The 26,080-nt window shown below is 38.1% G+C and overlaps 1 protein-coding gene across 1 annotated transcript in view; it reads left to right on the forward strand.

Moving 5' to 3' along the window:
- The window catches only part of CCDC7 (coiled-coil domain containing 7), a 407,709-nt gene that overhangs the window by 246,392 nt on the left and 135,237 nt on the right, over window positions 1–26,080 (forward strand). The window contains 5 exon segments of the mRNA XM_045062653.1: window positions 1,178–1,288; window positions 13,054–13,164; window positions 18,613–18,683; window positions 22,103–22,121; window positions 22,930–23,040. Of these exon segments, the coding sequence (XP_044918588.1) occupies window positions 1,178–1,288; window positions 13,054–13,164; window positions 18,613–18,683; window positions 22,103–22,121; window positions 22,930–23,040 (423 nt within the window).

A 26,080-nucleotide genomic window follows, 5' to 3' on the forward strand; every position in this document is an offset into this window, starting at 1 on the left:
ACACATACACATATGTGCACATATACATGCATATACAAATGCAGAGACATATTTAGATAGCAAGCCAAATTGAAAGTAACAACTAATTTCTAAATTAATTTAGAAATCATGAGTTCTCATGGACATCTTAAATTTCAGTCCATCCCCTCAGTACTTGTTCTTCCCTTCCCTTTTTTCATATGCAGATGTTCTTTTATAGTGTGAACCTGACTCTGAACAACCATATTAATTTGCTTATCCCTACAATGTTTCTGAAATTATTTCAGAATTGCTTAGTATATGCTACTAGAAAAATAAACCTATTGAAAGATTCTGTTATATGTTTGTAGTCTGCCCCCTACTCTCTTGTTGAAGAATGAGGGTTTATGTTAAATAATACATTGCTGAATTACTTAGATTAGTACTTTTTCTTTCTAAGGTTTCTTTCCATTTTAGTTGTCTTATACTTGACCTTATTTCAATTGTTGGAATATGCATAATGTGATCGTACTTCTAAATTAGAAAATAAGTAAAAAGGTATACTTAGAGATTACCATTCCTTCCTCATTATTCCCCTCACATCTTATAGTTGATTATTTGTATTTTTTCTTACATGTTTCCTGTGTTTTCTGTTTTAAAGGTATCTATTTTGCTCTCTCTTTTTTTATTTTCCTTCTTTTAAAATCATTATCCCCATTTCTGGTTTCTTTTTTCCTCTTATTATTATCTCCAGAAAATTCTTATAAGTCAGCTTATAAAGATCTTTATCACATTACTTATGAGAATTTATACCATGCCATAGTTCATAGAATTATATCTTATTCAGTCACCCATACTTGAACATTTATGTAATTTTCAATATTTTTCAATGAAAAATAATGTAGAGATAATGTACATATATTTTCACTTTTATTTTATTAATATGCATTAACATAAAGTATAAATAACACAAGAAAATTAGAGGCTAATATAAATATTTAATGCAAAATATGTTCTTGAATTAAGGAGATAGCTCCAACAATTACCCATTAAAACCTTTATCACCTTATTCATGTCAGATTTCACATTATAGTGATGTATTTATAATTGTTTATGTGAAAGAAAATGCTGCTATAGACTATTCCTAAGTTTGAAACTTAGGAATTTCACAATAGTTCTGTTTTGTTAAATGGTGATTTAAAAGCCTCTCTTTATGTAGCTCATGACAACATAACAGATGAAAACCCTGTGCTTGAGCCTCAAGAGTCAATGTCAAAAACCCAACTTCAAGTAAACAAAAAATTGCTAAAGAGGAAAGAGTCACTAGTAAGTATAATAATTATACATAAATATTTTAAATTAATCATATCAGAAGATGGTTTTACTTTGGTTCATGAATATGTAGATGAACATATATTTTGTAGAAAATTTATAGTTTGATTTTGAATCTGAATATCCTAATTGGAGAAGAAAGTCAAAGTATTCATAACTTTTGTTGGTTTCTGCTTGTAAGACAATTTCACATCCACAAGTCATGTGCTCAGTATCCACTAAGATCCAATGACCGACCAGTAGTATCTCAAGGGGTGTATACATTTTAGGAAGATTTTGGGTTCAGTAACCCACCAGTCACCTCTGACTTGTCGCATTGTCCTTCTGTCATAGAACTCAAATTGGTAGATAAGGTGTTGAGATCTGTAACTCAAAAGGCAAATGTGGATCAAAGGAACAAACTAGAAGGGTTGCCTGAGAGGCCTGTTGGAGGATCCATAAGGCATCCGTTTGGCTGGGACCCACTCGAAGGTAGAGGCCTTTTTGGTAACATTATAGATGGGTATCATTGAGATGTCTGCATAGGTAATATGAAAGTTCCAGAAGCTAAATAATCCCACCAATTACTGGGTCTCCTTTGTATTTTTTGGGTAGAGAGAGAAAAAAAAGCTTTACCCCTTAGAACTTGGAGTGAGACAATGTAATCCTTTCCATTTTGCCCCCATATTTTGTATGAGTATTAGGTTCTTGTGCCTTGTTTATATTAATGGTATAGCTGTGTTGCTGCATGTGGGTTATTACAATATGCAGTCCTTGTTGGGTAGTACTCTTGTCGGGGTCCAGTGGAGAATGCCATAAATATAGTGGAAGGTTAGTACTTGATCTGGGGGCAGGGCTTTTTTCCAGGTTATGGGCTTATGGAAGGACATCAAGGGTATATTATAACCCATTACACGTAAGGTAAACTTATGATCCTAATTACCGGTGTTGAACAGGGATGCTAGAAAGGGCATTTATGATACCAGTTGGTGCATACCTATTTCACTCACCTTGGGCAGTAAACTTCTATGAAGGTCACAATTCCAAGTGACACCAGCATCCATTTCTGTACTATGGTGTTGAGTGATGATAATAAATTGAGTCTCTAGCTACCCAAGGCCTTACACACAGACTGAAAGGGTTTATGAATAGAGAAAAAAATGTCATGGACAACTTTGTTTTATTAAGCTCAGCAATGAAGGCAATTTTTTTTTCCCTAGGTAGTGTTCTTGGATGGCAAAGGTGCTAGGCACTGGTAGCTTGGTAGGCTTATAGTTTTCCATATACCAAATTAAAATGGCCCTAAACTACATCAGTTGCCAGTAGGGCTTGGGGAGGAAAGTGAGTGAGATGTACATAGAAAATACATCTATACAAATAATGCATTCAGTAATGGAAGCCATAACAGTGGAGATTTTTAGTGGCCTGTAAGGACACACCCATAGTTGAGTTTGGATAAAGGTCCCATTTAGTACGCTCAGCCCCAAAACAATTGGACCTTATCTCTTTTCCCCTCATCCTAGTGTCAGTAATTATAGGGATCACATTCATATATGCACCAGTATCCAAGAGGCCTAGAAATGCAATTCTCACCCATCTTCCCATTGAACCATGACCTTGGCATACACCCTCATCCCCAGATGGAGATACAGGAATCTTGACCTAATTCTCATTGTTGTTTATACTGAAAGCTCAAAGTTTGGGTAAAAGTAGGTCGTGGGGGAGGAGAGGTCTCTGGTTATCCCAAGATAAACTAAGAAGTGCAGAAAGAAGAGCACTTGTGTTAGTCTTAGATGTCATCACCATTTGGCTTCTAGTGGGGCTGTGTGTTGGGTGACCTATGGATCACTATCTGGCCATGAATCCTTGTTGGGGAGTCCATTAATGTCATCCCTGAGGCCCCATTGTCGAGTAACCAGACTCAGAACTTTCCTTGGGGAAACACTTAATCAGATTGTTCAGAACTGGGTTCCTGCTTAACATTTTTATGTTACTCCATTCACTAGTCAAACATCGTTATTTCACATTAGCTGGTTTTTCCTTGCCCTGAAATCTGTCAGTTAAGAGGATTCAGGTTGTCTTGTGAACCAATTGACATCACCTTATAAGGAGGTTTAATTGAGCTAGAAACCAGTAAAGGTGGTACAAATGACCCTGGAAATCTGAGTCTAGTTAACAATCTCCTAATCTGTTTACTGTGCTTGCACCCCATTGTTCAACAAAAGGACCATCAGAGTGGCTCATTGTGGCTCATCTTTCAGGTGGCTATAAAAGTGATCCAAACAGCCTTTCTGGTCTAAGGACACTCAATATTGGTGGGCCAAACCTGAGAAAGGAGCTGAGGACCAAGTGTGTCTGGGGTTTACATTATTGCCTTCCCCACTTTCCTTGTCTTTCTTGGTCAAGTGGCCACTGTGAGGGCACTCTGAATGAGTGAATCTGCTGTGATGCATCCCCTCACTAAATTTCATTAGTTACTTCCTTAACGATGGAGGCAAACTACCTCATACTCTATGCTCTCCTCAGCTCACTAGCAAAGCAATGTTGAAGGTTTTGTATACTTGTTCATTAAAAATGAGTCTCAAATATATAATACAATATAGGCTGTTCCTTAGTGAGAGGGACATGCCTAGCACTATCAAAAGTTATTTAGTAAAATTCAACAAACATTGTCCACAGTGACTTTGGAAAAAACTAAAAAACTACTTTTTTTTTCCTGATTTATCTTTCATGTTTAATTTTGTAAAGGTAAATATCTATTTTTAAATTTCCTTTCTGTTATTTCCTAAAAGATAATGTACTAGATACCCTTTCTACCAGTTTTTTTATTCCACTTAACATTATATCCTGGACATTCCTCCATCAGTTTGATGGGATCTTTTCTTCATTTCTTTTAGAGTTGCATGTACAGTTGTTTGGATCGTACTATGTACCATAATTGATATTACTATAGTTTCTAGTATATACCTTAGTTTATTGAACCAATCTCCTATGTTTGCATATTTATGTGGTTTTGAATATTTTGCAATAACAAATATGCTGTAATGAATAATATTGTGCATATATATTTTCATTCCTTCATCAATAATTATGTTTTAATTTAAAGTATTAACAGAAATAAAAACTCAATTGAGACATATTTGAGAACTATGAATGTTAATGGAATAATGAGACAGTTTTAATACATCCATTAAAAACTCTTCTCACCATTTTCATATTGGACCTATAATTATGCTAATTTACTTATAACTTTTTAAAAATGAGAGAAAACTTTGCTGTGCATTTGTCAATATTTTGAAAGCCTGGAATCTCACAATATTTTTGTTTTTCCATTTACTGGACTAAATGCCTCTCTTTATGTAGCTCATGATAAAGTACCTGGAAATCATGATCCTAAAGACTCAATGTCAAAAACTCAACTGCAAGTAAAAAAACAAAGAGCTTCCAAAGGGGAAAGATTCTATGGTAAGTATGGTAATTATAGATAGCTTTAAATGAAATTTATTGGAAGATAATTTTTCTTTGGTTTATGAATATTTGTTTCAGCATATTTTTTTATAGAAATCAAAGATTGACTGAAGTACCCTAAGATAACTATAGAACAAAGGGAGAAGTATTGATATTCTTTGTTGGTATTTCCTGTCCTATGGTTATTTCTTGGTCAAAGGCAACCGCTCAGTGTCTGCAAAGGCCCTGTAACTGGCCAATAATATCTCTTAAAGAATGTGTACCTTTCATCTGTCTCCTGGAGATATGAGTTTGAAAGACCAAAGGGATACTTCTGACCTATGGCAGTGGCCTCCTGCCTTACCTTCTTTCAGGGAGAAGAGATTTTCCTGAGTTCTGTAAGTCAATGAGCCAATAGAGATTAGAGGGGCTCAGTGGAAAGGCAGCCTTGTGACCTGTTGGAGGGACTCTGGGGCATATTCTTGGTCATGGCCCTACTGAAAGGAACTGGCCCTTCTACTTATCCCACAGATAGGCCACCACAGACCCTAAATGGGGAATATGAGAGTGTAAGTAACTGAATTGACCCATCAATTGCTGGGCTTTCATTTGTTAAAGTAGAGAGGGGCAAAGCTGGGCACTGTTCTCTGAAATGAGATGTCATGCCCCTTACAGAGCATGTTGAGGAATTCTATTAGGGTACCAGGTAACTGTACCTTGCCTGTAATACTAACCTCACTGAGTTGCCATATGTGGATCTGCAGGACAATCAGTATTTGTTTAGTTGTGTCCGTGTTGGTAGATGTCATCAATAGAGTGGAAGTCTATTGATTTCTCTGAGAGTGGGACTTTTTCATGTCATCATTTGTGTGTTGATGGCAGATATTCAGAGAATTTTGACAGCCTTTTGGAAGTACAGTAGTGGCATATGACAACCCAATCCCCAAAGGCTACTGATTATGATCTTCCACAATAAAGGGATGCTAAAAAGGGCATTCATAATAGCAATTGCTGCATCCAAGTTCCCTCAAATTTGGACATAGACTGTAGCACTGTCACAATGTAAATACCATAGTTGTAAGGTCTGTACTACAACATTAAGCTGCATAAATCAGTTGAGTCTCTATACACCCAAAGTTGTGAGCACAGATTGACTGAATTATTAGGTAGTTAAATAGTCTCATGGAGAATTTTCATTTCATTCAGCTCAGCAATTAGGGCAGCTATATTTTTTTTTCATCCTCAGGCAGGTGTTTTGGGAAACAAAGGCACTAGAAACTCGTAATTGGATAGGTTCAGTCTTCCACATGCCAACTAAAATGGACTTAACTGCAACAATTTCCATCAGGGCTGAGGAATTGGTACAAAGCGGGACTTCACATTGACAATTCATCTATAAATAATATGTATACTAATTGGACCATTACAATGGAAGTTTGCAGTGATTTAAAGGGAAATATCCATAGTTGGATCTAGGTAAGGGTCCCATTGACAATGACCTCAAACCCAATGGTATTGTTACCCACATCTCTTACCCTTACCCAGTGAACATTGTGTGTTTTCCCTACATCTTGGTATCAGGAGTTGTGAAGATCATAGTCAAAAACATCAGTATCCAAAGGCCCAAGAAACACCATTCTTTCCTACCTTCCCATTAAATTCTGACCATAGCATAGGTCTTCCACTGATGGTGAAGGGACCTGTTCTAATGCATAGTCTTGTTCATTTCTGAAAACAAAGGGTTCTTGATAAAGGTTGATAGGCTCTCAGATTCATATCAAGATTCAGTGGAAAAAGCTGAGCAGTAGAACTTGTATTAGTCATAGGGGCCATCAGCATATGGACCCTAATTCACTTGCCTTTTGGGTACATCACTGCCTAGTATCAGGCCATTAGTGCCTTGGTACAGAATCCATCAACTTACTTTCTTGACACTCCATTATTGGATATCCAGTCATAGATCTCTTTGAGAAGGCCTTGACCTGGATTGTCCAGAAATGGGTGACTGATTACCATTTTATATAGTTTTCACTATTGGTCAATCATTGCTACTTTAGCAGTAGCTGCTATTTTTATGTAATAATTTGTCATTTAATATTCAGATTATATGGTACCCAATGACCTGATCTTATGAAGAAATTTAATAGAGCTTGCTATTTTGTGAGGGTGGCATGAGTTAATTAAGAAATCTGGGTCTATTTAAAGTTCTTACCATGTTATTATACATGGAAAACCCGATAGACTCCACCAAAAGTCTGCTAGAACTGATACATGAATTCAGCAAAGTCACAGGATACAAAATTAAAGTACAGAAATCAGTTGCGTTCTTATAAACTAATAATGTAGCAACAGGAAGACAATGAAACTGATCCCATTCACAATTACATCAAGAATTATAAAATACCTAGGAATAAACCTAACCAAAGATGTAAAAGATCTGTATGCTGAAAATTGTAGAAAGCTTATGAAGGAAATTGAAGAAGATACAAAGAAATGGAAAAACATTTCATGCTCATGGATTGGAAGAATAAATATTGTTAACATGTCAATACTACCCAAAGCAATCTACACATTTAATGCAATCCCAGTCAAAGCTGCACCAACATTCTTCTCGAAGCTAGAGCAAGCAATCCTAAAATTTGTATGGAACCACAAAAGACCCCAAATAGCGGGGACCAAAGTGGGACACATCCCAATCCCAGACTTTAGCCTCTACTACAAAGCTGTGATCATCAAGACAGCATGGCATTGGCACAAAAACAGACACATGGACCAATGGAATAATAGAGACTCCAGAATTGGACCCACAAAATTATGGCCAACTAATCTTTGACAAAGCAGGAAAGAATATCCAATGGAAAAAAGACAGTCTTTAACAAATGTTGCTGGGAGAACTGGACAGCACATGCAGAAGAATGAACCTAGAATGACCACTTTCTTACACCATTCACAAAAATAAACTCAAAATGGATAAAGGACCTGAATGTGAAACAGAAAACCATCAAATCCCTAAAGGAAAAAGCGGGAAAAAAATCTCTCTGACCTCAGCTGCAGCAATTTTTTACTTGACACATTTCCAAAGGCAAGGGAATTAAAGGCAAAAATGAACTATTGGTACCTCATGAAGGTAAAAAGCTTCTGCACTGAAAAGGAAACCATCAACAGAACTAAAAGGCAACTGATGGAATGGGAAAAGATATTTGCAAATGACATATCATACAAAGGGCTAATATCCAAAATCTATAAAGAACTCACCAAACTCCACACCCGAAAAACAAATAATCCAGTGAAGAAATGGGCAGAAGACATGAATAGACACTTCTCTAAAGAAGACATCCGGATGGCCAACAGGCAAATGAAAAGATGCTCAACGTTACTCCTCATCAGGGAAATACAAATCAAAACCACACTCAGATATCACCTCACGCCAGTCAGAGTGGCTAAAATGAACAAATCAGGAGACTATAGATGCTGCCGAGGATGTGGAGAAATGTGAACCCTCTTGCCCTGTTGGTGGGAATGCAAACTGGTACGGCCACTCTGGAAAACAGTGTGGAGGTTCCCCCCCAAATTAAAAATAGATCTACCCTATGACCCAGCAATAGCATTGCTAGGAATTTACCCAAGGGATGCAGGAGTGCTGATGCATAGGGGCACTTGTACCCCAATGTTTATAGCAGCACTTTCAACAATGACCAAATTATGGAAAGAGCCTAAATGTCCATCAACTTATGAATGGATAAAGAAATTGTGGTTTATATATACAATGGAATACTACGTGGCAATGAGAAAGAATGAAATATGTCCTTTTGTAGCAACGTGGATGGAACTGGAGAGTGTGATGCTAAGTGAAATAAGTCATAGAGAGAAAGACAGATACCATATGTTTTCACTCTTATGTGGATCTTGAGAAACTTAACAGAAGAGCATGGGGGAGGAGAAGGAAAAAAAAAGAGAGAGAGAGGGAGCCAAACCACAAGAGACTCTTAAAAACTGAGAATAAACTGAGGGTTGATGGGGGGGTGGGAGGGAGGGGAAAGTGGTGATGGGCATTGAGGAGGGCACCTGTTGGGATGAGCACTGGGTGTTGTATGGAAACCAATTTAACAATAAATTTCATAATATATATATATATATATATATATATATATATATATATATATACACACACACACACACACACACATATAATAGTACGGCTTAAAAAATAAAAATTAAAAAAATTAAAAAAAGAAAAATATTTTCATGTACCGTCTACTTCATCAGGACCACTAGTGTGGCTTAAAGGGACACTGTCACTTCTGTAATGGTGATCCAAACATTGTTTTGGTGGCAGGGAGCTCATCACAGGTGGGCCATCCTTTCAGAACCAAAACAGTAACTAGTCTCAGATGTTTTCTCTTTTCATCCTCCATTTAGTGTCACCTCTTCAGTCAATACCGCTACTGTCAAGGCTTTCTGAAGATGGTATTCTGTAGTGAGATGCCCAAATATGCCCTTTTCCTTCGCTAAGTTTAACAAGATTATTTCCTTTACTATGGAGGCAAAGAAAGCAGGTCTCTAAGATCTTTTTTGTTACTGGAGAAAGTGATACCATGGCGCTTATTCTTTTTCATTAAAGTACAAGTCTTAATCATTCACTATGTGGTATGCTGTTCCAGGAGCATGCTTAGAGCTAACAATAGTTATTGGGTGCAACTTAGAATGCAGGGTCTCCAGTGACTTTAGGTCCCATCATTGGTGAACCATAAGCAGTAGCCACAAATTGCTTCCATAGTTCTCTAAAAGGTTGCCTGGTGAATCTCTAATTTGATCCAGCAGGTGTCTTGGCCAATGAATCAAGGTCTAAAAATAAAGAACTTTGTTCCCCCTCAAAACTGTAAAGCTTATGTGAAAACCAAAATCACATTCTCCTAGAGCACCCCACATGGTTTGCTAGGACTGTCCAAAACATACTGACCTGACTGCCAAAATGCCCCAGGCAGCTCTCAGACTCTTCTAATGACCTCATAGAACCCCACTACCCCACCCCAGAACGTCCCACAGATTCACTAGCATCTTCCAAAGTGTGTCTTCCATAAAGGCATTGGACTTCATTGACCTTGCCTGCACTACAGTTTGTCTGAGAGATATGCCAGTTTTTGAGTTGGCCCATTAAAATAAAAAGCAAAATGAAAGTAACAAAAGTAACAAATAAAAAGGCTTTATTCACTTAATGCAATAGTATCAAGAAGAGTCTAAACAGGAAAGGGCCCCAGCTACACCAGTGTTCTGTTTCCTCTCTTGGAGCAGCAGTGGATGAATATTAGATGCATCAGTCCAAACTGGTATGAGATATAGGGGAGGATCAACGCACAGCTGAAGGATCCCCAAACAAAAGTCTCTTGCTATTTTATGGATCCTGTGTTCTTGGGAGGTAGTGGTGGCAGGGGTAGGAGTAGAAAAGTCCTGACTAAAGTGGAACTGAGAAAAATTTCTTCAAGTGCCCCTCAGTGAGGTGGTGTACACAGAGGGAGTGCCTAAACAATACTTCAGTCAAGCCCCTCTTCCCCAGCACCATAAGGATGCCTCCAATTAGAAGCCACTAGAGTAAGAATGCACTATGTATTGACAAGAGCATGCGAGAAGAAGGGGTTGAGACCATGACTAGTTGTGTATCAAGTCTTTTGTGGATTGAGAAGCTTCTCTTTCCCATGCCTTTATAACTACCTATGTTTGTGTCTGAAACATCACACATAAGATCTGGCCTAGAGTTAGATTCCTTGGGTGTATTCACATATACTTATATGTACATGTATATATTCATACTCATATGCCTATATACATATACATGTGCATGTAAACCTGCATAAACATATTTAGAATTCATGATGAATCTTGGAAACCTTCAATTCTAATCTATCCCCTCAGGGCTTTGTCTTGCCTTCCTCCATTTCATGTGTGTGTCCTTTCTTCTGCTTTGTAAATCTTGACTCTGAATAACATAACACATTTACTCGTTTGCTTCTTAATTTTCAATTTTGCTTCAAAATTGCTTCTATTGTTGATAGCATTGCTGTAAACATTGGGGTGCATCTGTCCCTTCGAATTAGCATTTTGTATCCTTTGAATAAATTCCTAGTAGTGCAATTACTGGGTCATAGGATAGTTCTTTTTAATTTTTTGAGGAATCTTTATACTGTTTTCTGGAATGGCTGCACCAGTTTTCATTCCCACCAACAGTGCAAGAGGGTTCCCCTTTCTCCATATCCTCACCAACATCTGTTGTTTCCTGAGTTGTTAATTTTAGCCATTCTGACAGGTGTGAGGTGATACCTCAGTGTGGTTTTGATTTGTATTTCCCTGATGTTGAGGGATGCTGAATATCTTTTCATGTGTCCGTTAGCTATATGGATGTCTTTTTTGGAAAATTGTCTATTCATGTCTTTTGCACATTTCTTCACTGGGTTATTTGCTTTTTGTGTGTTCAGTTTGATAAGTTCTTTACAGACTAGACTTTGGATACTAAATCTTTATCCAATATGTCATTTTCAATATCTTGTCACATTGTGTTGGTTGCCTTTTAGTTTTGTTGGTTGTTTCCTTTACTGTGAACAAGATTTTTAACTTGATGAGGTCCCAATAGTTCATTTTTGCTTTTGTTTTCCTTGCCTCCGGAGACATATCTGGGAAGAAGTTGCTGTGGCCGAGGTCAAAGAGGTTACTACCTGTTTTCTCCGGTAAGATTTTGATGGTTTCCTATATCACATTTAGATCGTTCATCCATTTTGAATCCATTTTGAATTATTTTTGTTATGGTGTAAGAAATTGTTCCAGTTTTAATTCTTTTTGCATGTCGCTGTCCAGTTTTCCCAGTAACATTTGCTGAAGAGACTTTCTTTTTTCCATTGGATAGTCTTTCTTGCTTTGGAAAGATTAGTTGACCATACGTTTGTGGGTCCAGTTGTGGGTTTTATATCCTGTTCCACTGATCTATTTTTGTGTCTGTTTTTGTGTCAGTGCCATACTGTATTGATGATACAGCTTTGTGACAAAACTTGAAGTCAGGAATTGTGATGCCTCCAGCTTTAGTTTTCTTTTTTGACATTACTTTGGCTATTCAGGGTCTTTTATAGTTTCATACAAATTTTAGAATTGTTTATTCTAGCTCTGTGAAGAATGCTGTCATTATTTTGATAGGAATTACATTGAATGTGTATATTGATTTGCATAGAATAAAAATTTTAACAATGTTTGTTTTTCCAATCCATAAGCATGGAATGTTTTTCTGGTTTTTTTGTGTGTCTTCTTCAATTTCTTTCATAAGTTTTTATAGTTTTCAGAGTATGTATCTTTTACATCTTGGTTAGGTTTATTCTTAGGTATCTTGCAGTTTTTGGTGCAATTGTAAATGGGATTGATTCCTTGATTTCTCTTTCTGCTGCTTCATTATCAGTATATAGAAATGTAATCAATTTCTGCACATTGATTTTATATCCTTTGACTTTGCTGAATTCATGTATCAGTTCTAGCAGTTTCTTGGTGGAGTCTTTATGGTTTTCCATGTAGAGGATCATGACATCTGACAGGAGTGAAAGTCTGACTTCTTGCTTGCCAATGTATGCCTTTCATTTCTTTTTGTTGTCTGATTGCTGAGTCTAGGACTTCAAATAGTATGTTGAACAACAGTGGTGAGAGTGGACATCCCTCTCATGTTCCTGACCTCAGGGGGAAAGCTCTCAGTTTTTCCACATTGAGGATGATATTTGCTGTGGGTCTTTGGAATACAGCTTTATGATGTTGAGGTATGTTCCCTCTATCCCTACTTTCTTGAGGGTTTTTATCCAGAAAGGATGCTGTATTTTGTCAAATGCCTTTTCTGCATCTACTGAGTGGCTCATATATTTCTTATCCTTTCTTTAAAAATTTTTTTGTAATGTTTACTTATTTTTGAGAGAGACAGAGACAGAACGTGAGGGGGTTAGGGACAGAGACAGGGAGACACAGAAACTGAAGCAGGCTCCAGGCTCTGAGCTGTCAGCACAGACTGACACAGGGCTCAAACTCACGAGCTGTGAGATCATGACCTGAGCTGAAGTTGGATGCTCAACCGACTGAGCCACCCAGGCGCTCCTATCCTTTCTTTTATTAATGTGGTTTATCATGTTGATTGATTTGTGAATATTGAACCAGTTCAACAGCACAGTTTTCATTTAAAATCTAGCATTATGGAAATTTAATTATAACTTTCTAAAAATGAGAAATAATGCTAATGCACACTTGTTATAAATTTAAAACCTAGGGATTTCACATTGTATCTTTTTTTTCATTTAGTTGACTAAATGATTCTTTATGTAGTTCAGGATGAAGTACCAGATGAAAATAATTTACTTGAGCATCAAGACTCAATGTCAGAATCAGAAATTGAAGTGGAGAAACAAAGAAGCCACAAAGGAGAAAGACCTAGTAGTAAGTATAATATTACAAATAATTTTATTTTAAATTTTTTTTTCAACGTTTTTATTTTATTTTTGGGACAGAGAGAGACAGAGCATGAACGGGGGAGGGGCAGAGGGAGAGGGAGACACAGAATCCGAAACAGGCTCCAGGCTCTGAGCCATCAGCCCAGAGCCCGACGCGGGGCTCGAACTCACGGGCCGCGAGATCGTGACCTGGCTGGAGTCGGACGCTTAACCGACTGCGCCACCCAGGCGCCCCAAAATTAAACTCATTAGATGGGGCACCAGGATGGCTCAGTGATTAAGCAGCTGATTCTTGATATTCAGCTTGGGTCATGATCCCAGGGTCATGGAATCAAGCCCTGCACTGGGCTCTGTACTGACCATGGAGCGTGCTTGAAATTTTTCTCTCAGTCTCCCTCTGACCCTCTCCTGTTTGTGCATTTGCGCTCTTTCTCTCTCTCTCTGTCTCTCTCTCTCTCTCTCTCTCTCTCCCTCTCCCTCTCCCTCTCCCTCTCCCTCTCTCTCAATAAAAATAAATAACCTCATTATAACATCTTTTTATTTTGGCTCATGAATTTATACTTGGACATATATTTTATAGAAATGTTACACTTTGACTAAAATATGAATACCCTAAGATAACTAGAGAAAAAAAGTGAAAATATTGATACCCTTTGGTTGGAATCTATGGTCTTACGATCATTTTATAGCCACAAGACTAGCACTCATAATTTACCAGGGCCCCAAAACAGGTGAATAATTATTTCTTCAAAGTAATGTGCCTTTCAGCCAACTCCAGGTAATTACGGATACAAAAGCCCAATGGATGCCTCTGACCTGTAGCAGTGGCCTTCTGCCATAGGGTCCAATTGGCATACAGATATTTCTGAGATCTATAATTCAAATACGAAATAGAGATCAAAAGAGCATTGGGGGTGGGGAGCCAGGAGGTCTGTTGGAGGGCCTTTAGGGCATCCTATTGTTGTATTCTCACTAAAAATAAGTAACATTTCTGGTAATCTCAAAGATGGTATCATCAAGGATTTCACACAGGGAAAATGAGAATATAATAGTCAAGAGTCCCACTAGTTGCTGGGCCTCTTTTTATTTATTGGAGTTGAGTTTGCCAAAACTTGGCAATCTTTTCCTCAGGAATGAGAGATCATGTCCTTTAGAAATCATGCCCGGGATTTCACTAGGGTGCCAGGTAAATGTACCTTTTCTGTACTAATAGTCTAGCCAAGAGCTACGAGTGGGTCAAGAGGGCATCTAGTACTTCTTGGGTGGCGTCCTTATCTGGGGCCATTCAACTAAAAAGTAGTCCTCCCTCTTAGGGCACCTGGGTGGCTCAGTCGGTGCAGCTTCCGATTTTGGCTCAAGTCATGATCTCACGGTTTGTGAGTTTGAGCCCCGCATCAGGGTCTGTGCTTGGAGCCTGGAGCCTGCTTTGGATTTTGTGTCTTCTCTCTCTTGCGCTTGTGCTCTCTCTATTTCTCATAAATAAATAAATATATTTTAAAAAACACTAGTCTTCCCTCTGGAGCAGGACATTTACAAGTCATGACCTATTGATATACACAATGGAGTACTAGGTGGCAATGAGAAAGAAGGAAATATGGCCCTTTGTAGCAACGTGGATGGAACTGGAGAGTGTTATGCTAAGTGAAATAAGCCATACAGAGAAAGACAGATACCATATGTTTTCACTCTTATGTGGATCCTGAGAAACTTAACAGGAACCCATGGGGGAGGGGAAGGGAAAAAAAAAGAGGTTAGAGTGGGAGAGAGCCAAAGCATAAGAGACTCTTAAAAACTGAGAACAAACTGAGGGTTGATGGGGGGTGGGAGGGAGGGGTGGGTGGGTGATGGGTATTAAGGAGGGCACCTTTTGGGATGAGCACTGGGTGTTGTATGGAAACCAATTTGACAATAAACTTCATATATTGAAAAAAAAAGAAGTCATGACCTATTCATTGGTTACGGAAATTGGAGCAATTTGGTAGTCATGTGAAGGACATTAATGATATATTGCAACTCATTCCACATAAGGTTAAATTGACACTGATCATTTGCATGAAGCAGGATACAGCAGAGGCCATTGGATATGTCATTAGTTGCATATCAAGTTCCTTCAGTTTGGAAAAGACTGTATGACAGTTACAATTTCAGGTACCCCCAGTACTCAGGGCTGTACTATAGTACTTACCTGAAAAAATTAATCAAGTCACTATGCACCCAAAGCCATGTGAAAGGGCAACTTAGCTATTCAAATTGGAAATAGTCTTATGGGGGAATTTTTGCTTCATTAGGCTCAGGAATGAGAGTATTTCTTTTTCTTCCCAGGAGTTTATTTTTGGAGACACAGGTACTAGGTGATATTTAATTTGGAGGTTTGCAGTCTTCTACATGCCCCACTCAAATGGCCCTAAATATAGCAGTTCCTATCAGGGCTTGGGGATGAATGTGAATGGGGTTGCACATAGAAAATACTTTTGTTGTATTATAAATTTAGTAGTGGGGCTATAAAAATGCAGTTTTATGGTAGACTGAAGGGATACATTCATAGTAGTGTTTGACCAAGTGTCACCTTGATGATAGCCTCAGATGAGAAATCAGAGACTATTATCTGTTTCCCCTAGTTTCTGGTTTCAGAGGTTATGGAGATCATGGTCATCTACATACCAGTATCCTAATGGCCCTAGACATGAATTTTCTCCCCAACCCCCCTTTTGAATTCTGACCTTGGCATACATCCTCAGATTACCACTTATGACATAATGACATAAGAATATTCACCCAACACTTCCCTAATTTTTGTTTTTTTGAAAGCTAAGAGGTCTGAGTAAAAGTGGTACATAGTTCTTTGATTCTTCTCAGTATCACTTGGAGAAGCAAAGGGAAGAACACTTGTATTGGTCAAGGGTCTTCATAATTTGGACTTTAGTGGTGAGGTGCATTGGGACCCATGGCCTACTACCTGGTCTAGAAATCTTTGGTGGAGAGTCCATCAGTGTTTTCCTTGAGACCCCATTATTGAGTAACTAGACCTAGGGATTTCTTTAGAAAAAACCCTTACCAGATGGTTCAGGAGTGGGTACCCAGTTTCCATTTTTAGGTCTCTCTGTTCACTGGCTCAACAGTAAAATCTTGTTTGTAGCTACTTTTTCCATTTTTGAAAACTCGTTAGTTAAGATCTGGATTGTGCCATGAACCAAATGACATAGCCTTCTAAGGAAGTTTAATTGAAGTAGGTAACTAGTGAAGATGGCCTGGACCAAACTAGAAATTGCAGTCTAGTTGAAAATCGTATCATTACTGTCCTCACTCCATCTGCTACCCTAGATACCACTAGGGGGCCTCACAAAGCCATTAGAGCCTCTGTAAGAAATGATCCAAATATGTTTTTCAGTGGCAGGGAACTCATAATGGTATGTCAGAATAGTACCCAGCTAAGGAAAGAGAATAGTGTCAGATGTTCATGTCTTTAATCCCCTTTTCCTCTGTCTCTTTGGGCAATATGGGCACTATTGTTAAGGCTCTCTGAAGAAGGGGTTCTACAATATCAAGCCCTACAGTGTGCCCCTCTCCCTCATGAAGTTTAACAAGATTTACCTTCTTCTTCATGAATGCAAACTACCCAAATTTCCAGATCTCTTTAAGTTGCTGGGCAAAGCAATCCTTGTACTCTACATTCTTTTTCATGAATATATGAGTCTCTGTAACTCACTGCATCTTAGGTTGTCCATTATATCAGGGGCATTCTAGAGCTAACAGTAATCCCTGAATGTAACTCAGTATGCCGTGTCTCCAATATTTTTTTACCCATGTGTAGCCACAAAACTGCTTCTTTAGTTTTCTTAGAGCCTATCTGCTGTGTCTCTCATTTGAATCATTGGGCATCTTGGTAGCTGAATCAGAGGCTAAAGAAAAAAACAGTTGTTCTCCTACAGAACTGAAAAGCTTGTGTGAACAATACAGTAGCACTCTAGAGAACCCCATGGTATCTTCTCATACTTTGTGAGACACATTTGCCTGACTGGCATAGTGTCCTATGGCTCTCTTGCAAATAATCCAGTAGTACCCTTCCCCTTATCATATCCTTCAGACTCATAGCACCTCCTAAAGTGTTCCTTCCAGGAAGGTATTTTGCTTCACTGACCACGCATTCATTGTGGCAATTTGCTACACAGAGATGCAGTTTTTGAATTGACCTATTAAGATAACAAGATTACAGTAACAATTAACCTTTATTCACCTACTACCATATGCCATGGCTATAGTCTAGACAAGGGAGAGCACCAGCTCCACTAACGTTCTGTTTTATGCCATGGAAGAGCACCAGAGAAGGGTCAAATACATTAGTGCATACTGAGGTGGGGGATGGTCTCACAGCTGAAGAAACCCCAACCTAATTTCTCCTACCATTTTATGGATCCCTGGGCTGGGGTAGCTGATATCTGAACAATATCAACACATTTACTCATTTGTTCAATCTTGCAATGCTTTTCAAATGGTCTCAGAATAGCTTAGCATATACCAATGGAAAAACAAACCAGCCAAAAATATTTCATGATTTGTTTGTGGTCGACTTTTCCCTCCCTATCCCAAATCTCATGTACAAGAGTAAGGGTTTGTGTTAAATATTGTATTGATGAATTGGTGCTTTTATTTTTCCTTCAGCAGTTTAATCTGACTTAATTTGCTTTCAGTTTACATTTCACCTTCTTACCCTTATTGATTTCATTTTATTTTGAAATATGTAGAACATTAAACCTACTTCAGAAGTTAAAAATATACAAAAGGTATGCTCAAACAAATGCCAGTTCCCCTGCCATTTTGTAGGTAACCATTACCTTGTTTTCAGATATATTTACTATGTTTCCTTCTTCCATACCCAAGGTAGCACATAAGTTTTTCCATTTTCAGTTTTTTTAATATAACATTATTCTTAGAAATCCACTTGAGTGGAATCAGTTTATAGAGATCTGTTTCATTCATATTATAGCTGTATGTGCAGTTTTTGTACCACATTATTTACCATAATTGATACATTACAGTGTAGTGTATACCTTAGTTTAACCAATCTGCTTATAAATTTGTGTGGTTGTGAATATTTACAAATTGCAAGTGTTCTGTAGTGAATAACCATGTACATATACAGTTTCTTTTAGTTATATGAGTATGTATTAACTTAAAGTATAAATAACCCAAGAAAACTAGAGACTATATATAGTATAACATTATATTTAAAACATTATAATGGAGATGTTAGTGATACAGCTTCAACACATACCCAATAAAAGTATTCTCACAATTTTCATGTCACATCTGTCTTATGGTAATTTGCTTATAATGTTATTAAAATGACCTGTATTTGTTACAAATTTTAAATCTAGAGATTTCACAGTAGATTTATTTTTTTCTATTAAGAGGCTAAATTAATCTCTTTATGTAGCTCATGATGATGTACCAGACAAAAGTCTTATGCTTAAGCATCAAGATTCAGTGTCAAAACTTCAAATGCAAGTACCGAAACAACTCTGTTTAAATAATTATAGATTATAATAATTATAAAAATATGATAATTATAGATAACTTTAAATTTTTTAATAATGTTTATTTATTTTTGAGAGAGTACAAGCAGGGGAGGGTCAGAGAGAGGAGACAGAGTATCTGAAGCAGGCTCTTCGCTGACAGCAGCGAGCCCAGTGTGGGACCTGAACCCATGAACTGCGAGATCATGACTTGAGCCAAAGTCAGATATTCCATGGACTGTGCCACCCAGATGCCCCTATAACTTTAAATTTTTTATTTTTTTTTCTTTTTTTTTTTATATATGAAATTTATTGACAAATTGGTTTCCATACAACACCCAGTGCCCATCCCAAAAGGTGCCCTCCTCAATACCCATCACCCACCCTCCCCTCCCTCCTACCCCCCATCAACCCTCAGTTTGTTCTCAGTTTTTAACAGTCTCTTATGCTTTAGCTCTCTCCCACTCTAACCTCTTTTTTTTTCCTTCCCCTCCCCCATGGGTTTCTGTTAAGTTTCTCAAGATCCACATAAGAGTGAAAACATATGGTATCTGTCTTTCTCTGTATGGCTTATTTCACTTAGCATAACACTCTCCAGTTCCATCCACGTTGCTACAAAAGGCCATATTTCATTCTTTCTCATTGCCACCTAGTACTCCATTGTGTATATAAACCACAATTTCTTTATCCATTCATCAGTTGATGGACATTTAGGCTCTTTCCACAATTTGGCTATTGTTGAGAGTGCTGCTATAAACATTGGGGTACAAGTGCCCCTATGCATCAGTACTCCTGTATCCCTTGGGTAAATTCCTAGCAGTGCTATTGCTGGGTCATAGGGTAGGTCTATTTTTAATTTTCTGAGGAACCTCCACACTGCTTTCCAGAGTGGCTGTACCAGTTTGCATTCCCACCAACAGTGCAAGAGGGTTCCCGTTTCTCCACATCCTCTCCAGCATCTATAGTCTCCTAATTTGTTCATTTTGGCCACTCTGACTGGCGTGAAGTGATATCTGAGTGTGGTTTTGATTTGTATTAATGACCCATGCATGTTGTTCTATGTGGTCAACATGATATGCAGTCCTTGTTGGATTATGCCCTTGCCTGGGCCAACTAGGAAGATGTCATCAGTATAGTGGAAGAGTAATGCTCCATCTAAGAATAGGACTTTTTCCAGCTCATGGTCTTGTGGAATGGCCTTAAAGGTGAATTGCAACCCATTGAACATAAGACAAACTGATCTGTATGGACAGGGATGCTAAAAAGGACATTTGTAATATAAAATACCTCATACTTATTTCCTTCAGCTTAGGCATTAACCTCTATGACAGTTATAATGTCAGGTAGTGCCAGTGCCAAAGGCTGTACTACACAGTTGAGCCACCAATAATTGATTATGTTCAGGCACCCAAGGCCTTTTTCAAAAGCCAGATAGTGAACCTTGGCTTCCTTATGCACAACAATAAGAGCAATTATTTCCTTTTATCCCTAAGACCATTGATATCGTTTTTAAGAGACAAAAGCACTAGATGCTGGTAGTCTGGTAAGTTTATAGTCTCCTATATGCCCCATTAAAATGATGCTAACTGCAGCAATTCCCTTCAGGGTTTAGTGTGAATGCATTCAGGGGTGCACATAAACAATACAATACATCTATAACAAAAATCCATTCAGGAGTGGGCACCATCACAATAGTGATATGTGGTAGCCCCAAAGGATCCATGCCCATAGTCAAGTCTGGGTGAGGGCATTGGTGGTGGTGGCTTCAGACAGAAAACTGGCGAGTATTATCAATTTCCCCTTCATTTTTATGCCAAGGATTCTGGGGGTTACAGTCACCTACCTGTGTACCACTATCCAAAAGCCCCAAGAAATGTGATTCTCCCCAGTCTACTTTGAAATTTGACTTTGGCATACAGCCTCTATTTCTCACTGTGGACATAAGGAAATTGTCATTTTATAGTCTTTTTTTTTAAGCCAAAAAGTTTGGGTAAAAATTTATAGGGCTCTTTGATTCATTTTATAATTCACCGGGAGAAGGACACTTGTATTAGCAGAGGTACCATCACTGGGCAGTCTCTAGGGAGACTGCTGTTTGTCTTCTATTAGAACACTACTTGACCAAGAGTTTCTCGGTGGAGAGTCCATTTATCTTTTTTTTTGACTCCCATTGTTTAGTAACAAGACCCAGAGATCTCTGAGAAAGTTCTTACCCAAATCTTCTAGGAGTAGATGCCTGATTATTTATTTCTATGTCACTCTATCTGGTGGTCGCTCCTTGTTATTTTGGCAGTAGTTGCTTTTTCCCTGTCCAAAAATTTGTCATTTATGATCTGGGTTATGTCACTCACTAATTGACCTGGCCTTATGAGGAGGTTTAATTCACCTTGATAACCAGCAGGAATAGCATTAATAAACCTAGAATCTTGCTAACAATCTTATCATCCACTAATCTTACTCTCTCATTGTAGAACTAAGGGACCGCCAGTAGTTTGCAGAGCTGCTAGTGCCTCTGCAGTCGTGGTCCAAACATGTATTTTAGTCATAGGGAACCCATCATGAGTGGACCAAAGCTCTCAGAGCCCAAACAGCTCCAGCTGAGGAAGAAAAACAACTTGGGTCAGTCTCTATCAAGTTTTCTGTGGTAAGACTATTCTGAAGGAGGGTACTATAGTGGTGAACCCCACAAAGTGCATCTGTCCCTTCCTAAGTTAAAGAAGATTACCTTCTTGGGGCACCTGGGTAGCTCAGTCAGTTAAGCATGTGACTCTTGATTTGGTTCAGGTCATGATCTCATGGTTTGTGAATTTGAGCCCTGAGTCAGGCTTAGTGCTGACAGCACAGAACCTGCTTGGGATTCTTTGTCTCCCTCTTTTGATCTGCCCCTCCCTTGCTTGTGTGTGTGTTCTCTCTCTCTCTCTCAAAATAATTAAAAATAAGTTAAAACTTTTAAAGTGTGTAACAATTTTTCATCTTATCATCGGAGGACAGTAACATTAGCAAAGGAATTGATTCCCTAGATTTCCCAGAGCCCCTCTGTTGAATCTCTAATTTGGCCCATCAGGCATTTTGGCCATGGAGTTTGGAGCTGAAGTAAAGCACCACTGTTACCTCTCAAACATAAAAATTGTGTATAATCAATCTACTAGTGCTCTCCAAGAGTGGCCCATAGCATTCCGTGATTCGTTGATATGGCTGGCAAAGTGCATTGTTGGACCCTCAGGTTCTAGAAAATAATCAGCTGGTACTCTCCAAGAAATCTCATAGACTTCTCTAACAACTCAAAACGTCCTGGAGTATCTTCATGCTTTTTACTTTTCCAGAAAGACTGTGCTTAATTGAGCCACCGCAAGGTTAGGTCACCATTTGTCACCAAGAGAGAGCTGCCAGATGTGAAGGAAGTAACTGAAGACAACAAGCCAAATTGAAAGTAAAAATTAAGGCTTTTTTCACTTATTATAAAATATAAGCAGAAATCTAAACATAAAAGGGCACTGACTCTACTAGTGTGTCAGCCAATATTTCATTTCCCCATGAAATGATATCAGGCAAGGGTTGGATATATTAGCTTAGATGGGAAGGGGATATATCACTATATGTACAGTTATTTGCACCACATTACATTCCCTATATACCATATATATTATATATTTATACACAAACATATATGCACGCCATAATGTATCATAATTGGTACTATATGAATTTTCCAGTTTAATGAGAAATAACTGACATACATCATTGTATAAGTTTAAGGTATATAGCATAATAGTTTGATTTACATATACTATTGTTTATGGTATATATATCAGTTTGTTCAACAAATCTGTTTGAACACTTAGATGGTTTTGAATATTTTGCAATTACAAATAAGGCCATATTGACTAATCTTGTGCATATGCATTTTCATTGGTTGGTGTCTGAATGTTTTAACCTAAAGTATAAATAACCTAAGAAAATTAGAGTCTAATATAAGCATACTTGGTGTTTGGAATATTTATAAAATAAAGAAACATCTTCAATACACATCCATTAAAAATGTTCTCAGAATTTTCCTATTAGATCTAGTATTATGATAATTTATTTATTAATTTATAAAAATGGGAGAAAATGTTACTGTTCTCTTGTTATAAATTTGAAATCTAGAGATTTTACAGTAGATCTTATTAATTTCTTATTAATTATTATTAATTATTAATTTCTCTTTTATGTTTTCTTATTAATTTCTCTTTACGTAGCTCTTAATGAAGTGCTAGATGAAAATCTTAAGCTTAAACATCAAGACTCAGAGTCAAAAACCCAAGTACAATTTAAAAAACAAAAAAAATCCACGGAGGAAAGAATCAGTAGTAAGTATAATAATTACAGGTAACTTTATATTGTTTAAAAATTTTTTTTAAATGTTTATTTTTGAGAGAGACAGAGAGACACAGAGTGCAACCAGGGGAGGAGCAAAGAGAGGGGAAGACACAGAATCCGAGGCAGGCTCTAGGCCTGAGCTGTCAGCACAGAGCCCGATGCAGAGCCTGATGTGGGGCTCAAACTCACAAACTCCGAGATCATGACCTGAGCTGAGATCATGACCTAAGCCGAAGTCATATGCTTAACCAACTGAGCCTCCCAGGCACCCCTATATTGGTTTAAATTAAATGCATGAGAACTTTCTTTGGTTTGTTAATATGTATTTGAGCATGTATTTTATAGAAACCCTAAACTTTGCCCAAAGTGTGAATACCCTAATATAACTAGAGAACAAAAGGAAATATATTAATGTGTTTTGGTTCGAATTTCTTATCAGAAGATTATTACATAACCAAAGTCATGTTCTCAGTTTTCACCAAAACCAATAATTGTCACATAAAGGATATGCACTTTTTTGGCAGCTTGTAGACCCAAAGTCCAAGGGGGTGCCTGTGACCTGTTGTGACTTCTTCCATAGGCTCTAGCAGGCAAAATTAGATGTTGCTGAGATCTGTAACTGAAACAGCAAATGGAAATCAGAGGGGCCCAGAAAATGGGAAGCTAAGATAGTCAGTTGAAGGATCTCTAAGGGGATCCTGTCCAGTAGAGTCCCAGCCAAAGGTCTTTATGGTAACCTGACAGATGGGTGCTCTTATCCCTGTGAGAGTATAGCAGTATCTGAATAGTCTAATAAATGATCAGATTATTTTTTATTTGGAGGGAACAGTGGGCCCAAAGCACGACAATTGGCTTCTCTGGGATGCCCAGACATTTTTCTTTGGTTTTAGGTCCTTGTACTTTGTTGATAATAATGGCCTACTGAGATGATTTGATCAATAGATTGGAAATCTAGCACTCCCTCCAGGAGTGGGACTTTTTCCAGGGACTTTTTCAAGCATTGGTTACAGATAACTAGGGAATTTAGGGAGTGTTGTGGAAGGACATTTGTGGTATAATGCAATCCATTCTATATACAACAAATTAATCCTGACCATCTGCATGGAGAGGGAATGCTGAAAAGGGCATTTGTGATGTTAATTGTAGTATAGTAAGTTCCTCCACTTTGGGCAATAGCCTCTATAACTGTCACAACTGGTGCCAAAGGCAGCACTGACACATTGCATAGCCCTAATCAATTTAAAGCCTAGACTTCAGAGGTTTTGCACATAGGCCAAGTGGAACCATTGGATAGAGAAATGATTTGCATATTTTGTTGGCTTTTTAAAGTTTAACAGTGAGGGCAGTTATCCCTTTTTTAGGCTTCTCTAGGCTTTTGGCATTGTGTTTGGAAGACAGTGGTCCTAGGTGCTGGTAGTTTGGTAGGTGATGATCTTACATATACCCCACTAAAATAACCTACCTTCAGAAAATCTGATCAGAGGTTGGGGTAAATGCAAGCACTGGTTGGTATAGAAAGTACCAATGATGTATTAGGCAGTAAAAGCCATAATAATGGGGGTGGCCCAAAGGAATTCATCCATACTTGGGTCTAGAAAAGAGGCCTGGTGTTGGTGGCCTCAGACCACTCAGAATTATGTTTCCTCCTCATCCTTGTGTCAGAGATTGTGGAGTCACAGTAATTTGTTCACCAGTATCCAAAAGGCCCAAGAAATGTAATTTTTTACCACCTCTACTTTGTATTCTGACCTTAACATAAGTCCTCAGGTCCCCACTAGAAACATAATGGCCTTGAGTACGTCTAACTTCTGGTCATGTTCATTTCTGAAAGCTTAGCGGTCTGGGTAAAAGGAGGAAGGATTTGTATTGATGGACCCCACAAAGTGTCACTCTCACTAAGTTTTAAAAGATTACCCCCTTCATCAAGGAAGTAAACTACACAAGTCTCAAGGTTCACTGGGATATTTGGAAGGAATAGCACTTGTATTAGTCATAGTAGCCATTACTATGTGGGAACCTCATGACTCACAACCTAGCCATGAGTTGTTGGTAGAGAGCCCACCAATTTGTTCCTTTGAGAGACCCCATTGTTTGGCAACTAGATTCAAAGATGACTTCTGTAAGGCCATTGCCTGGATTTTTCATCAGAGTTGCTATTTTCATGACATTCTCTCCATTGGTCAATGTTTTTTCTCTAGGCAATAGACACTTTTACCATGTCCTGAAATGTTTCAGTTAAGCTATGGATTGTGTTGTAGATGTATTCACATGATCTTATGAGGAGGTTTGATTGAGACTGATAATCAACATGACCAACACAAGTGAATCTAGAAATATGATTCTGGTCAGCAGTCTCATCACCTATTATTCTCACTTACTCATTGGGAGTTCCCTAGTCAAAATAGGCATTCTGTTGGTTAGGGGACTAATCAAAAATAGTGGCCTTACTGGTAACCCAAGATGGATGCCATTAGATCCCTGTTTGGAAAATATGAATAAACCAGTAGCTGAGTAGTTCCAAAATCACTGGGACTCTTTGTATATGTTGAGATATAGTGAACCAAAGGCTTGGCAATTTCCTCCTCTGGAATAAGATGTGGTGCCTCTTTCTAGATCATATCCTGGATTTTAAGTCTTTCTACCTTGTTTGTAGTAATGGCCTAGTTGTGTTGCTACTTGTAGGCCAACAAGGCAGCAGTCATTTTATGTAGCCCTTGTCTGGACCCACCAGGAAAATGTCATCATCAACATAGTAGAAATTTATGCTCCCTCTAGGAGTGGGATTTTTTCTAGGTTATGCCCTATCCATTGATGACAGCGGGGGAATAGGTAGACTTATGGACTTTAGTTGTACATTGTGATTCATTCCATAGAAGTGTAAAATGATTCTGATCATCTATATGGATGGTGAGGATGAAAAAGGAGTCTGAGAAGTCAATTATTGTACACTGATTTCCTTTATCTTGGGCAATACCCTCTGTGACAGTCCCATCATCAGTTACTTATTAGTGCACAGGGCTGTACTATGTC

Source organism: Felis catus, chromosome B4 (assembly GCF_018350175.1).
Source record: "Felis catus isolate Fca126 chromosome B4, F.catus_Fca126_mat1.0, whole genome shotgun sequence".
NCBI lineage: Eukaryota > Metazoa > Chordata > Mammalia > Carnivora > Felidae > Felis > Felis catus.